Consider the following 15,306-nt stretch of genomic DNA (forward strand, 5'->3'; position numbering starts at 1 on the left):
CACTACTACTTAAGCTAGACTTTACACTACTAACATACATCTAAGACCTTGTGGTTCTACTTGTTGGTTTAAGTCCCTCTACGGAACTACTGCTCATAAGTTACACCACACAACTGTTAACTACTGTCACTTTCATGATTACTGCACTACCACTGCCACTGTCATTGCCACAACATTAAAGTAATACCCACCATTATCGCAGCCAAACCTCGATCATTTTAGCCAGCCTCACACGACCCCTCTACCACCGAAAACGACTTGGTAACCAGATACCACTAGACGACATAGAGTCTCTAACTAAAAACAACTCACGCTAAGTTACAGATTCCACTAAGTAACAGCTTCCTATACATTGGTGGTAAGTATTATTTTGGTTTCCAGCTTATTAATCAATTGAGTCTGATTACCATGACTTTACCTTCGATATCGGAACAAAAGGCTATCCTTCAAGGATGTTTAAACAATATCAATCATCAGTCTAATTTGATGAAGCAGTGCTTGAATGATAATAATTTGCTTCAGGCATTGAAGCATTGCTCCAACTTTTTGAACGAATTAAGAACCAATCAATTAAGTCCCAAACAATACTATGAAATGTACATTTTGATATTTGATTCGTTAGAATATTTAGCTAATCATTTATTAAATAGCCATAATGCAAAAGTACAAAAGATAAGAAGAAAACAACAACGTAAACTTGAGAATGCTAATACTGGTAATAATATTGAAGATGGAGGTAATTCTGAAAAATCAATTACATCTTTAGATACTACTAGTTCACCATTCTTATCAGATTTGTATGAATTAGTACAATATTCTGGTAATATAATTCCTCGATTATATATGATGATTGTTATAGGAACTACATATATGGCTACAAATGAAGCTCCTACCAAGGAAATCATGAAGGATATGATTGAAATGTGTCGAGGAGTTCAACATCCTATAAGAGGATTATTCTTACGATACTATTTATCTCAAAGAACTAAACATTTACTCCCATTTTCGAATTCAGTTGATTTTAATGAAACCATTGAATTCTTAATAGCCAATTTCATTGAAATGAATAAATTATGGGTTCGTTTACAACATCAAGGTCATTCATCTGAACGTGAATTAAGATATCGAGAAAGAAAAGAATTAAAGATTTTAGTAGGATCAAATTTAGTAAGATTATCACAAATTATTGATGATTATAAAGGTAATGGTGAAGAAGATGAAAATTATTCTCCAATCTCATTTTATAAAACAAATATCTTTCCTACTATTACTGAACAAATAATTCAATGTCGTGATCATTTAGCTCAATCATACTTGATTGATGTTCTTATTCAAATCTTCCCTGATGACTTTCATTTCGCTACTTTGGATAATTTATTGAATAATGTGTTTCTTAATTTACATCCATTATTAAAGAAAAGTGAATTAATATCAACATTGGTTGATAGATTCATTGTTTATCATAAATTTGAAAGCGATTTAGTCACTGAAACAAATGAGAAATTAGTAGTAGATGATGATAATAATAATAATAAAAAAGTAAAGAAAGATCAATCATTCGATACTGATACTTCAGAATTATTTGGAATTTTCTGGAATTTTTATGTAAGATTATATGAAAGTGATCCAGATTTACCAGTTGAAGAACATTCAACTATTTTACAATGTTATATTAAATTATCTTTAACTTATTATCCTACAAATTTAACTAATTTAGATATAATTTATAAATTTGCTACTGAGAATTTAGTTAGTAAAAATCAAGATAATTCAGAAAATACTGAAGAATTATGGTTACAATTATTAGTAGTACCAATAAGATTTTTCCCATCAGTTAAAAATTTATTTAATTTACCATTTTTTCATGAATTTTATTTAAAACTAACTAATAAAGCCTATCAAAAACAAATATCTCTTGAAATAATTAATAAATTTTTAGGTATTTCAACAAATGATGAATTACTTGATATTAGTCCACCAAAAGTTGAAGAATTTGAATTTGAATATTTAACAACAACTGATGAAATTGATGGTATTTTTAAATATTTATTAGTATTAATTAAAGATTCTCAACTGCAACAATTAAATACTTCAAAGAATTTAGGAATTACTAAAACTATTAAATTAAATAATGGAGAAAATGGTATAATTACTCAAGAATTTTTAGATGTTCAAGAGAAATTTTGTAAAGTAATTCATTTAATTGAAACTCCATTAGATCCCTTTAAGAATTTATCAAATTTAATGTATGTGAGAAGAAAATATTTAAATAAAAATTCTACTAATATTATTTATACTTATCCAACATTAATTAATAAAATTTTATATAAATTAAAACTTATTGGATATATGAATTTAAAGCAAAAGAAGAAAAATCCATCTATTGATTATTCTAATCAAGATTTATTAATTACTACTAATTTTAAAAATTTATCAATTATTATTGATGAATTATATCAACATCATCAACAATTTAATTCAGAATTAATTTTAAAATTATATCTTAATGCTGCTACTATAGCTGATCAATTAAAACAAGAATCATTGGCTTATGAATTATTTAATCAATGTTTTATTGTTTATGAAGAAAATTTAATTCTTAGTTCTCATCAATATAATTATTATCATCATATTAGTCCTCAAGATTCATTAGGTGGAGGTTCTTTACCATATCAATCAATATTATTAATAAGTAATAAATTAATTAATACCAGATACTTTAATAAGGAAAATTATGAATCACTTATAACCAAATTAACTGTTTATGGATCTAAATTATTGAAAAAGCAAGATCAATGTCGTTCGGTATATTCATGTGCTCATTTATGGTGGTGGTGTGAAATATTACTTCCACCTGGTGAAAAGTCACCGACTGTAAATGATAATCAAACTGATGAGAAGTCAAAGGGAGTTACTGAATCAGAAAAGACTGAAGAATCTACTAAAGAAATCAAGGCTGAAGCTGAAGCTGAAACTCAAGTTAAAGAAGATGAAGAAACTGAACCAGAAACTGAACCAGAAATTGAAGTTGATGTGTTGTATAGAGATGATAAGCGAGTATTAGAATGTTTACAGAAAGCCCTTCGAGTGGCTGATTCGTGTATGGATCCATACCTTTCATTAAAATTATTTATTGAAATATTGAATCGTTGTTTAATATTTAATATTTATGGAAATGCCTTGGTAGATTCTCGGTATATAAATGGATTAATCGATTTAATTCGAACTAATATTGATAATCTTAAGACTGATGATAATGAGGCAGCTTTCCTTAATGTTACTGATGGTGGAGTTGCATCTAGTAGTAATGTAGATGATGAACTTGACAAAGAAGCTAGATTATTCAGACAAAGTAGAGGTGTATTTGAGAGAACTTTGGACTACATTAGAGATCAACAAATCCATGACAATAGATTTGATGGTATTATTGTTTGAATACAATAATGGATAAATATTTTTTTGTTAATTTTCATATATTGATACTAGTTAATTTCGACTAGAATTAACCATATTAAATATAGTTTAGTTTAGTCTTATAGTATTAATAGGAATATAAAACGAGATAAAATTCAAAGAAATAGTGGGACTATCCTACTAGGGAAAATTTTTAAGTCCCACTGTTGAGTACATGCAAAAAGGATTAAGGAAAGTGATTGAATCATGAAAGAATTTATTATATTGAATAGAATAAATTAAATTAAATTAAATTAAATTAAAATTGAATAGATTTGAAATTCGTTAAATTTAAGCTTCATCAGCGTATAATTCTTCCTTTAAATCAATACCTAATTCTTTTCTAATATCCTTTAATTCATCCAAGTAAGCTTGATATTGTTCTTTATTTTCAACTTTATGTTTTAAAGCTTCAAAAGTTCTAACAGCAGTTGGATAATCATTAACTCTTCTACAAGCTTGTAAAGCCTTTTCAATAACAATTGGAGCTGGAACTAAATCATAAGAAAAACAATTGTTTAAAATTCTTTGTACTTCAAATAAATCATAAGCAGTTTCAAATTCAGATTCATATCTAGCAGTGAATTCTTCAAAGGTTTCTTCATGATGATCAGAATAACCTCTAATTTGTTGTTTTAAATTTAATCTAATAGGATTAGCAATAACTTGTTTAGTGATCATAGTTGAAAATCTTGGAGCTTGAATAGCTCTTGATCTTAAAGCAGTACGAATGGATGAAGTAAACATTATGCAACAATTATAGTGATGGTAGGAAAATAAACTAATGATCAATAATTATCAATTGGTTAAAAACAATCCCAGTTTAATCAATCTTATTTATCGGGCTTTGAAAGGTTTAGTTGTGTGTTTTCATCTCTGCTTAAGTTTTTTTTTCCAATCTCTGAGATTGGATTGGTACAAGCTTAGGGTCAGAACACCCATGCCGCAGTGCTTCAACCAAATTAGGAACAAAATGTTCGCACCACTTTGGGAATCATACGATTGATATTAAGTATGGGGAACACCAGCCTATTATTGGCTAATGAATAGAAATAGTTGAGAGACATGCGGCTCATCCTCTTTAGTACGTGTTAATTTACTAGTATAATTGGGTTACATTTTATTTGTAGATACATACCCATTAATGTTTATGTATGGCTGCGATCGAGTTTGCAACTAGTTAGTCCAGCCAATGAAATCCCCCAGAAATAGTTTTAGTGGTGTGAGTGTACTAACATCCCTGTCTCTATGCAGGATTTTCGTCACTGTATACAACATCAGTTGCAAAATTACTTGAGCGGGTATATTGGGTGCAATTATATAATTGTATATTTTATATATTGTCTATATCATTCGGAATTACGTTTTCCAAATCGTTTGGAAACATTCAAATTTTTGGGTTTACGACTATTTCCATTACCTCCGGCATTACCATTACCATTACCATTACCATTACTGTAATCCAGCTTCTTATTATTACCATTTAATCCATTATTCTTTAATTTCTTACTTGAAGATCCGTATGTTGAATAAGAATTAGAGCTGGAATTGCCATTATCTCCTGATGATGCATTGAGATTAATAGGTCGCCAAAGTGGTAACTGTTTAATGTCTACTTTTAACTTCTTGGAGAGTGGTGTGCTTGCATCAATTTGTTCATTATGAGGTGGTAACTTAATCTTTAATTGTACCCAAGACTTATTACCTGTAGTATTAACCTTCAATGTCGTGGTCGGTTCCTTGATGAACATATATCCATGAGAATTTCTTTTATAAAAAGTAGACACATAATCCTCAGAATATTTATTGGAGATCTTGGCTTGGAGTACATCATTTACAAATAATTTGTCATTGATGGCTACACCTTGGTACTGTGAATAGTGATCCTTCGGAAGATTTAACTTGATAGTTTCACTCGATCTTGATTTAGTTGCCACAGAGGATTTAATGGCTTGTGGCAGTTGAATTAATGGTTCAGGATTTTCAATATCCTGTTTAGACTTCTCTTGTTGACTAAAGATTTCTTTCTCTCGTTTGGATATACTATCTAACTTTGATTGCAATACTTTATCACTGTTATCCAATAGAATGTCTGGTCCAATGGAATTTTTAGGATCAACAAGAAATTGTCTCATATCCTCTAAATTCCGATCTGATTGAGTCATTTGAATTGGAATAGCCCTATTATTTGTAGGTGATGTATCTATATCATCCATTGGTGGAGCTGGAAATCCACTGGGTATAAAAGTTGGTATATTGATTTTATTTACATAAATGTTTTCTCTTCTAGCTTTAATTGTTCCGGATGAGGATACGGAATTCGTTCTATTAGTTCTAGACAATTGTCCAGGATTACTCTGATATTGAAAGTCCGTATAAAACTGTTGTTGTGGAAGAGGCCCTGCTTGATCATTTGATCGAAATTGTCCATTGTTGTATTGATGAGGTGGTTGGAATTGATCTTGACCTGATGGTTGTCCCAAGAAAGGAGAAAATAATAAATCATTGGGGTACTTTATTGCTTCATCCTGATCATCTTCAAGTACTACATTAGGGAACATTAATTCACCATCTATGAATTCTTCTAGTGTGGATAACTTTGGAGTTGATGAAGATTCAAAGAAGCCTGTAGGAACCGATTTGGTTGATAGAGGGGTGGCTTCATTCCAGATGGACCACTGATTCATTGTGAGTGGAGTTCCACTGCTACTATTATTTGATGAATGAGAATGAGGATTTGGTGGTGCAGCTGCTGTAGAAGTATTCATCAGAGATAAACCAGGTCCTAATGCGGATGTACTTGCTGATCTTGGAGGATTTGGATAAGACGGAGATATAATTGATCCTGAAGGTTGGAATCCCATGGGATGATGCAGTTGGTGACTGAGATTTTGACTTTGATTTTGATTGTGACTATGATGAGGATATTGGCTTCCATTAAAATTGGTCGTAGGTAAAGGTGGAGATGACATTATACTTAAGTTGCTTATATCATTAGATAAATCATTTCCTACATCGATTCCTCCGAATAACGGCATAGAAGAACTGGAAGGTCGAGAGTTATGAATATTCAATTGAATATTATTATTAGCAGTAGGTGTAGTACTTAAAGATGTGGAAGATGATGTGAAGGGAGTAGTTGGATCCAAACTATTTGTAGTTGCATTATTACTATTAAAGAATTTTGATGCATTAAATGTTGGAGTTACGGAATTAGAATTAATACTTTGATTAGGATTTACATTGGAAGGTCTTGGATGTGATACAGTTGAAACTACTGGAGATGTGATATTATTTCGATGATTATTAGTAGTATTGGTAATGGTAGAAGCGAACAATATTTCATTCTCGGGAATAAAAGTATTCGATGATGATGTACCAGAAGGAAAGAAGTTTGAAGTCCTACGCTGAGATGAAGGAGTTGACGTTAGTGATGTGTCATTAAATGGGGTGAAATATTCTATATCTGACATTATTCTATATTATTTCTTATTATTCTTCATATACCTGCTTCATCAAACCAATTATGGTATAGCAAATCAATTCGTATAGTTGGATGCGTTAATGGGACATACCCTTAGATCTGGGTCGTGGTCGTATACGGATGTGAAAATTGTGAAAATTATAAAGATTTATAAATATTAATATTTTTTATATGAGTATATTATTATTACTCTATACATAAGTGGTGGAGATCTACACAATACTATAGTTAATGGTACTAGATCTTACTCCTGGATAAGATGGGATTAGATTCAATTTCTCACCTCCTTACGAGCTTAATTAATCTTGCATAGGATTATATAAGCAGAACGAAAGAGAAGGTGAGGTAGGTGACGCTATGCAGGTTGACGGAATTCAGGTCGTGTCAAATGTCCCTAAAAAAGTATCTTTGTCATCGATTACAAAGCAAACCATCAAGAAATAAACAGAGGCCCTTAGTATTATGTAATTCAATCGGCTTTAATCTGTACTTGTTTACATAATATAAGTCTATTTGTCCTTGCAAAAAAATTTTGCATTCAATTATTAACTATAAATTTATAATATGAATTCCAACTTTAATTCATGGTCTAATTCGGATAAGGTGGTAGAAGACTCAAAATTTGATCCATCTTTTACTAGACATCCAGATGAATCTAATGAAGATGGTTTTCATTCTGTAGTTGATGAAGTTACTGCTGCGGCAGCGGCCGCAGCTCATGCCCATGCTCAAGCTCAAGTTCAGGCTCAGGTTCAGGCTCAACAGGTTCATCATAATCTTCCACATAACCATGGTCAATCTCATTCTCATCAGAATGATTCTATTAGTCAAGAAGAACAAGTACGTGCGGCTCATGAAGCAGTGACAGCTGCTACAGCAGCTGCTAGATTAGAATCCGCTTATACATTATCGACTGATAGTCCTGGATCTAATGATGGTACTAATGGTGGATCCACCACTGGAAGTAATACTCCAGATAAATCATCAACAATAACAACTACTGGGAAATCCGATAAATATACAAGAGTAGTCTCTGGAACTAAAAGAGCAGCTCAAAATAGAAGTGCACAAAGAGCATTTAGACAAAGAAAAGATAAATATATAAGAGATTTGGAATTAAAGGCTTCAGAAGTTGATCAATTGCGTCAAACCATTGATGAATTAAGATCAGAAAATTTACAATTAAGAGATTATACTTTGGCATTACAAAGTAGATTAATTGAGACCGGACAAGCATTAGGAAATTCTAGTACTCTTAAATTCGGAAATAATAGTGTTAATACTAATAGTGCCAATGGTAGCAATAATAGCAGTGCTAATAATACCAATGCAGGTAATGACTCTAGTAATCCGACAGGGTTATCAACCGGAGTTTTCACTAAGGGATACACCAGCGAAAAATAATGAATAATGAAAAATTAAAGGTTTATAGAAGAAACAATATATTCCAGTTTGTATTTATAAGTATATTAATGAATTAATGTAGATTAGCAATTCTGTTCACATAGTTGCGAATTATGCGTGGACAAAAATTCCAGGCTGAGTAAGGCATTTAATAGATAATTCTAATAAGCTCTAGACGAGTACAGGGGTACTGATGCGGCAATTGTATATTTAACTGCCGCACTAAGTATCTAAGAAGTCTATTCTTTAAATTACGAATTACGACTAATTATAGTATTGTACCATACCCCAATAGATTAATAGAATTATTGATTAAGTAGTCATAATGCCGCATATTACTTAGTGTTATATTTATTTGTTTGAGTCACCAACTGATAACCTGCAAGCCGTCAACGGCAATCGCATAATTCCGCTTATTGCGACCATGGCGCACGACTGCTTATCATCATAGTTAAGGTTAAATGAAACTGCCATGTTAAGCCTTATATAGTAGCCACATCTATACTGTCCTGTGTTTTTATATTATTGATGAGATAAATCATATTTGTTAACTTTGAATAAGTTAGCATTACTTATCAGTTAGTACTATTGTACGGTTAGTAAAGTTTAGCCGTTAAACCTACAGGGTTAAGCCAAATCTGAGATTATTGTTATCACCGTCAAAAAAAGAAATAAAATAAATAGTTCATATACGAACTTTTGAATTTTAATTCCGTTCCCACTTCTAAAGCTTGGATTCAGCCAAGATATATATCAAGTGTACGCAGCTTAATTTAACTAATTTACTCAAGTGATCTTTTCTTGTGTTAGTGTCACATTGGAGTCCGTAAATCTTAAATTGGTTGTTTTAAGAAGTTCAATTACCATAAATATTTTAAATGTTCTAAATACCATAGTTTATCATTCTAAACATATACAATAGGATAAAGCAATATGGATTACAATATTCCCTCCAGTTATCATGAATTCCTTATTCAAATGGAATCCTGTGGATTCAATGATGACAGAATAGAATTAGCACCTTCCAACTCTGATCATGACTCTTTTGATTCTCCATCTCCTCCCATTTTATTATCTCGTCCTTCAAGTCTACCTGATTTACAAACTGCAATATATGATGGTACTAAAAGTCCAACAAAGGAAGAATTACAGAAATGGTCTATGACTAAAAAATCCAATCCTTCAAGTATACTCCCTCATCAATTATTAAATCTTAATTTAAATTTAGATATAAATTCTCATTATGATAAGTTGACTGGTTCAATTTATCAAACTTATCACACTCATAATGAAGTTCCAATTATGTCAAGTAATAATCTGTCTTTAACTTTTCTACCTGAAGAATATAAAGTATTCTTTCCTAATGGAATTTCAAAGTTAAAGCAATCTCAATCTCAATCTCAATCTCAATCTCAATCTCAATGTGGAAGTCGGTCTCAATCTCCTTCTCCTCCTCCTCGTATATTACCTTTACTGCATCTGCTTGTAACTTCAACTTCATCTACGAATGGTAAAGAATATTTACTTCAACCAAAACTTAATGCTCCAAGGTATTTAACCACTCATGAAGATATTGAAGATGATAGTTACTTTTCAGATGATCCAGAAGATGAAGAGTATGAAGATGAATATGATCTTGAAGAAGATAATGAAAATCCTATTATGCCAGGATTATTTCCAAAGATGGATGTTAGAAGTTCAAGATTCTTAACTTTCGATAAGTTACCATTAACTCCTTCATACGTATCAAAGTAAAGTTGATATCATATACTTATCTTCATTTTTTTGTCAGTTCATTTCTTACTTTTTATAAACGGATATTTGGGCAGGTCCTACATATCATTTCAACATATTTGGCACAACATATTTTAGATTGGTTCATACTACTTACTTATTTTATTTAAATTAGTTTATACCATTTCGTTTTCTTCTCACTTTGGTTGGTTTATTTTGTTCTGTTTGTTTGTTTGTTTTTATTTAGTTTAGTTTTACTTCCTTATTGGTTTGGTGGTTTAGATAGTTAGTTTCATATAAATATATATTCTATATGGTGTTGTTGTGTAATAGTTGTAGTTTGGTGCGGGTAATTTGAATTTGTGTCTGAAAAATCTACACCAAAAAAATTTCATCAGGTTGGTGATATGATGATAAACTGCTAACGAATATCTTGTTAAACAAAAAAATAAACAACTCGTAAGTTGAAGTCCATATGAGTCACTCGTTAAGGAATCATAGGGTTGGAACCCTTATAAAAAATTTCCAAAGATTTGAAAGCACTGGAGTTTCATCGAATCCCAAACATATTAAAGAAGTATGGAGTAATTTTCAAATCAGACCAACTTCATTAAAAATCGATAATACTGAAATTAAAAAGGGTATATTCAATAAAGTTGATGAAAATAGAGGTCCTTTATCTATTAGTGAAGTTGCTCAAAGATTAACTTATCATTCACCAAATGAAATTGATGAAACTTTTAAACAAGCTTATGAAATTTTACAGAATAAAGCTAATGAAACTTATACTCGTATTCAAAGTTTAGAAAAGAAATTAAATCAAACTGATAATGAATTAGAACAATTAAATCTTAAAAATACCCTAGATAAATTAAAAATTGAAGCTGAAAAGGAAAATCCTGAAGTTTTATATAATGTTAATTATAATTCATCTGATTCATTAGATAAATCACATCCAGTATATAGATATTATTTAAAGGATAAATGGCAAAATCAAGGTTTAATGTTAACTATGCAAAGATTAGAAACTCTTCATGTTATTCCTGATACTTTACCAACTTTTGAACCTTCAGTTGAAGTTAAAGTTAAATTTCCTCATAATAAAGATCCAGAATTTGGTAATTGGATTACTCCTGGAGATATTTTACCAGCATTTGCTGTTGAACAACCTCCAACTATTAGTATTCAAGAATTTGATAGAATTGATGGTCAAGATTTATATACTATTGTTCTTGTTAATCCTGATACACCAGATTTAGTAAAAAATTCCTTTTCAACTACTTTACATTATGGTTTAACTAATGTATCATTAAATAATGTTGATAATATAATAGGTAGTGAAAAATTACTTGAAAATCAAGATTCTATTATATTTAAACCTTATTTACCAATTTTACCCGAAAAGAATGCTGGTAAATATCAAAGAGCATGTTTATGGGTATTTAAGCAAACTAAGGAATTAACTGATTTATCTAAAATAGAAAGAGAAGATTTTAATATTAGAAGTTTTTCTAAATTAAATGATTTAATTCCAGTTGGTGCTCATGTTTGGAGACAACATTTTGATAGAAGTGTTCCATCTATTAGAGAAAAGTATGGTTTAGGTAAAGGTAGAGTATTCCATAGAGTTCGTGGTACTACTCCAGTTCCAAATCCAAAGAAGGACAAGAAAAAGGAAGAGGAAAATCCAAAGGAAGAATAAATTATTTAGTTCTTTTCCTCTAGCATGTAATTATCCTGTAAATAATATAAGTAAGTAATTCTAGACTGTATATATATATATATATATATTAATCTCCATTTATCAATGTCTATTTATCAATGTCTATTTGTAAACCTCTTATCTAAATATACTTTATCATACTTTACCCTTCCTTACTTCAGTGTGGTTTAGCATAATCTCACTGGCACAGCGGAAAAAAATCCATTTCCGTTTCAATTGCACTTCCCTCTAAAAAAGGTTACCTAGCCGATTAGCGTAAAGGTGAAGAGTAATAGGATCCCAGACCACTATGACAGAAGAGTTCGACTCGAGAAGGAAAGAACTCTACTCGTTAAATCTGGCCGCTTGGGAACCTGATTATCAGTATGCAGTAGATATTAAATTAGATCCTTCATTAAAGAAGAATACCGCTTTTATTAAGAAAGTTCGCACCAATATTAATGGTGAACAGTATAAGAGTGTCATAAAGGATATTGAAACTATTTCATTAGAGAAGTACCTTTCGGAGATTATAACTTCATTAGCAGAAGGATTATTTAAAGTATCTAAACATGATGATATTGTGGCTGCAGTTGAAGTAGTTTCTTTATTACATCAACGATTTGGTTTAAAGCTTACTCCATACCTCCTCAGTACTTTCTTACATGTATTGGCAAATCCTGATCGACAACAATTACAATTACTTTCAGAACAAGAACGTGAAAGAGAAGCATTACTAAGAGTAACTCGACAAAAGAATATGCTTCGATTATTTGCAGAATTTTATGTAGTGGGGATATTTCGAACTCTTGGTGATATATCACCTGAATTAATTCCAGAAGAAATTTTAAAGCGGATATCTAAATCATCATCAGAATCAGTATTAACCATTGTTCTTAAGAATTTACTTAATTTTGAAATTCTTACGGGCAATTCATTAACTATAGTATTATCATTTTTAAAAAGATTTCGTCATATTATAAGAGATAATAATAATATGTTACTTTCAATTAATGTAAAAGACATGATTAGAAATATATTTCAAGTGTATTCTAATGCTATTTCAAATATTGTGATTGATTTAGATAGTGAAATATATAATTTAAAGAAGCGAAATACAAAGGCTTCAATTAGAACTGGTAGAATTTTAGAAGAAAATGTGGTGGAATTAAATCAGGCAGAAGAATTATTTGAAAAATTTCAAAGTGGTAATGAATATATTGCCAGTGTATTTAATTTTAAATTACCTACACTTTCGAAAAAATCAGAGATTTCTACTGAAGAATCGACTATTGAAGTAGTTAAACAAAAGAATTCTAATGAAGAAGATTTTGGAGTATGGGGAGATGCAAAGGAAAAACTCTTTTATACCAAAATACCGACTTATGAAGAATTGAATGAATTATATCCCCCTGATGAAGATGATGAAGAAGTTTTACAGGGAAATAATGATGGAGGAAGAGTAACATATTTTTTATCAAAATTACAAGTAGCTTCAGAAGAAGATATTGATAGTGTAGCTGCAAAATTTTTACATCTTGGAATTAATAATAAAGCTACTTGGAATCGACTTTTCAAATTTTTTGTTGAAAGTCCTGATGTAAATAATTTGCGATACTTTGCTAGATTTTTAAAGATTCATGAAGAAGCTTTAAAGGAATCAATTTCATCGCTTATAGATTATTTAGATCGTGGATTTCGATATCAAATTTATAATGAAAAACTTAACTTTAAGAATATATTTTTCTTTGTTGAGTTAATTAAATTTAAATTAATTCCTAGTCATATCATATTTCATAAGATTAGAACTTTAACACTCAATATAACTTCTACTAATAATATTGATGTGTTATCGGTATTTTATGAACATATTGGACGATTCTTATTACAAGAACCAGAATATAAACAATTCACCCAAGAAATGATTAGTAACTTGCGAGATAAGAAGAGAAGTCTGAATTTTAAAGTTCAAGAAAAGATGGCAATAAATAATTTATTATTAACTATTGATCCACCAGTCATTAATGGTATTAAAATTGAAGATCGAATGCCAATTTTAACTGATGAAGAAAAATTTATTCAAAGATTACTACGAGTAGAATTAAATGATAGAAGTTGTACATTAATTGCTAATGAAATCAGTAAATTAGATTTAATTAAGAATGAATCATTTATTGTGGAATGTTTTTCACATCCTGATTTAATTAATTATAATAATATTCATGCATTAGCATTTGTACTTAAAGCAATTCAAGTAAAGAATATTATTATACGAACTATAGATTTTTTAATTGAAAATATTATAAGAGGGATGGAAGAAAATGATTATAGAAGAAATCGAATTAGAATGGCTCATATTAAATATGTAGCAGAAATATTTAATCTTCGATTAATTAATTTCAAATTTATTAATACTTTATTGAATAAAATCTTATGTTATGGTCATCCTAATAATCAACCCCTTCCAGGAAATTATTCTTTAAAATTAGATCCTCCTGATAATTACTTTAGAATTCAACTTTGTTGTCTTTTATTAGTATCTATTGATGATGGTAAAGGTTCAAGTCGTTCACGATCTCGATCTCGATCCAGAAAAAGTCGAAGAAGAAGTCCACGTATTAATAAAGATCTTTTAAAGACTTATTTTGCCTTTTTCCAATATTATGTGTTTTGTAAGCAAATGCCTATTCCTATTGATTTGGAATTTAAATTACATGATTTATTTGAGAAATATGGTGAAATCCCTGGTATTGAAAGGTATCAAAGTTTAGGAGAAACATTGAACAAATTGAAAGAAATAGTTGAAAAAAAGGGACTTGGAACTCCTGAAGATGATGATGAAGAAGAAGAAGACTCTGACGATGATATTGATATTGATAATGACTCTGAAGTGGAGGAGGAGGAAGAAGACTCCGAAGATGACGAAGATGATGAAGATGATGAAGAAGAAGGAGACTTGAGTGATGATGAATTAAGTGATGATGCTTCAACAAAGTTATCAACATACGAGCATGAGACGGAGGAAGCCAAAGAAGAGAAGGTAAAAGATGATGAATATATTGCAAGAGATGTTAGGAAATCTGAGGGTGATAGTTTTGCCGACGCATTGGCTAAAGAGTATCAAAAGATTCTTGTAGAGTCGTATGAAACTAATTTAAAGAATGTAACCTCGAAAAATACTATTGGGAATCCTAATTCCAAATTATCTTTAAAATCTGAAAGTATAGCTACATCAGAAAATGGTAAAGTACAATTTAAACTCTTAACAAAAGATGGTAAATCACCTAAGAAATTAGCTTTACCATCAGATAATAAGTTTGCTGCCTCTGTTCTTAAAGAAAGAGATAATTTATTAAGGGATAAAGAACGAATTATGAAGTTGGCTCTTGATATGGATTGATGTATAGAATATGTACATTGATTTATTTAATATATTTATATTTATATTTATATTTATATTTATATTTATATTTATATTTATATTTATATTTATATTTATATTTATATTTATATTTATATTTATATTTAT

At 30.1% G+C, this 15,306-nt stretch overlaps 7 protein-coding genes across 7 annotated transcripts; 5 read left to right on the forward strand and 2 right to left on the reverse strand. All coding sequences in view use genetic code 12, as the record gives it.

The window, feature by feature from the left end:
- Nucleotides 1-224: 224 nt before the first annotated feature.
- VPS35 (retromer subunit) lies at nt 225-3,590 on the forward strand. Its single transcript, XM_064885047.1, has one exon. It carries the CDS (start codon nt 409-411, stop codon nt 3,433-3,435), a length of 3,027 nt encoding a protein of 1,008 aa, XP_064736504.1. The 5' UTR covers nt 225-408; the 3' UTR covers nt 3,436-3,590.
- On the reverse strand, nt 3,590-4,501 carry COX6 (cytochrome c oxidase subunit VI). Its single transcript, XM_064885048.1, has one exon. It carries the CDS (start codon nt 4,198-4,200, stop codon nt 3,745-3,747), a length of 456 nt encoding a protein of 151 aa, XP_064736505.1. The 5' UTR covers nt 4,201-4,501; the 3' UTR covers nt 3,590-3,744.
- On the reverse strand, nt 4,308-7,218 carry RJT21DRAFT_123043 (uncharacterized protein). The gene has a single exon (XM_064882595.1). It carries the CDS (start codon nt 6,924-6,926, stop codon nt 4,803-4,805), a length of 2,124 nt encoding a protein of 707 aa, XP_064736506.1. The 5' UTR covers nt 6,927-7,218; the 3' UTR covers nt 4,308-4,802.
- A 171-nt stretch (nt 7,219-7,389) lies between these two features.
- On the forward strand, nt 7,390-8,465 carry CAP4 (Cap4p). The gene has a single exon (XM_064882596.1). The coding sequence runs from the start codon at nt 7,502-7,504 to the stop codon at nt 8,339-8,341; it is 840 nt and encodes a 279-aa protein (XP_064736507.1). The 5' UTR covers nt 7,390-7,501; the 3' UTR covers nt 8,342-8,465.
- An 809-nt stretch (nt 8,466-9,274) lies between these two features.
- Nucleotides 9,275-10,096, forward strand: RJT21DRAFT_116219 (uncharacterized protein; the record flags this gene model as incomplete). The annotated part of the gene is made up of 1 exon (XM_064880408.1): nt 9,275-10,096. One exon carries the CDS (start codon nt 9,275-9,277, stop codon nt 10,094-10,096), a length of 822 nt encoding a protein of 273 aa, XP_064736508.1.
- A 404-nt stretch (nt 10,097-10,500) lies between these two features.
- RJT21DRAFT_123045 (mitochondrial 54S ribosomal protein mL38) lies at nt 10,501-11,870 on the forward strand. The gene has a single exon (XM_064882597.1). It carries the CDS (start codon nt 10,551-10,553, stop codon nt 11,775-11,777), a length of 1,227 nt encoding a protein of 408 aa, XP_064736509.1. The 5' UTR covers nt 10,501-10,550; the 3' UTR covers nt 11,778-11,870.
- A 14-nt stretch (nt 11,871-11,884) lies between these two features.
- RJT21DRAFT_128616 (uncharacterized protein) lies at nt 11,885-15,231 on the forward strand. The gene has a single exon (XM_064882922.1). It carries the CDS (start codon nt 12,088-12,090, stop codon nt 15,175-15,177), a length of 3,090 nt encoding a protein of 1,029 aa, XP_064736510.1. The 5' UTR covers nt 11,885-12,087; the 3' UTR covers nt 15,178-15,231.
- Nucleotides 15,232-15,306: the final 75 nt, after the last annotated feature.

This window comes from Scheffersomyces amazonensis, assembly GCF_036850825.1.
Source record: "Scheffersomyces amazonensis strain UFMG-HMD-26.3 chromosome Unknown RJT21scaffold_7, whole genome shotgun sequence".
Taxonomy (NCBI): Eukaryota; Fungi; Ascomycota; class Pichiomycetes; order Serinales; family Debaryomycetaceae; genus Scheffersomyces; species Scheffersomyces amazonensis.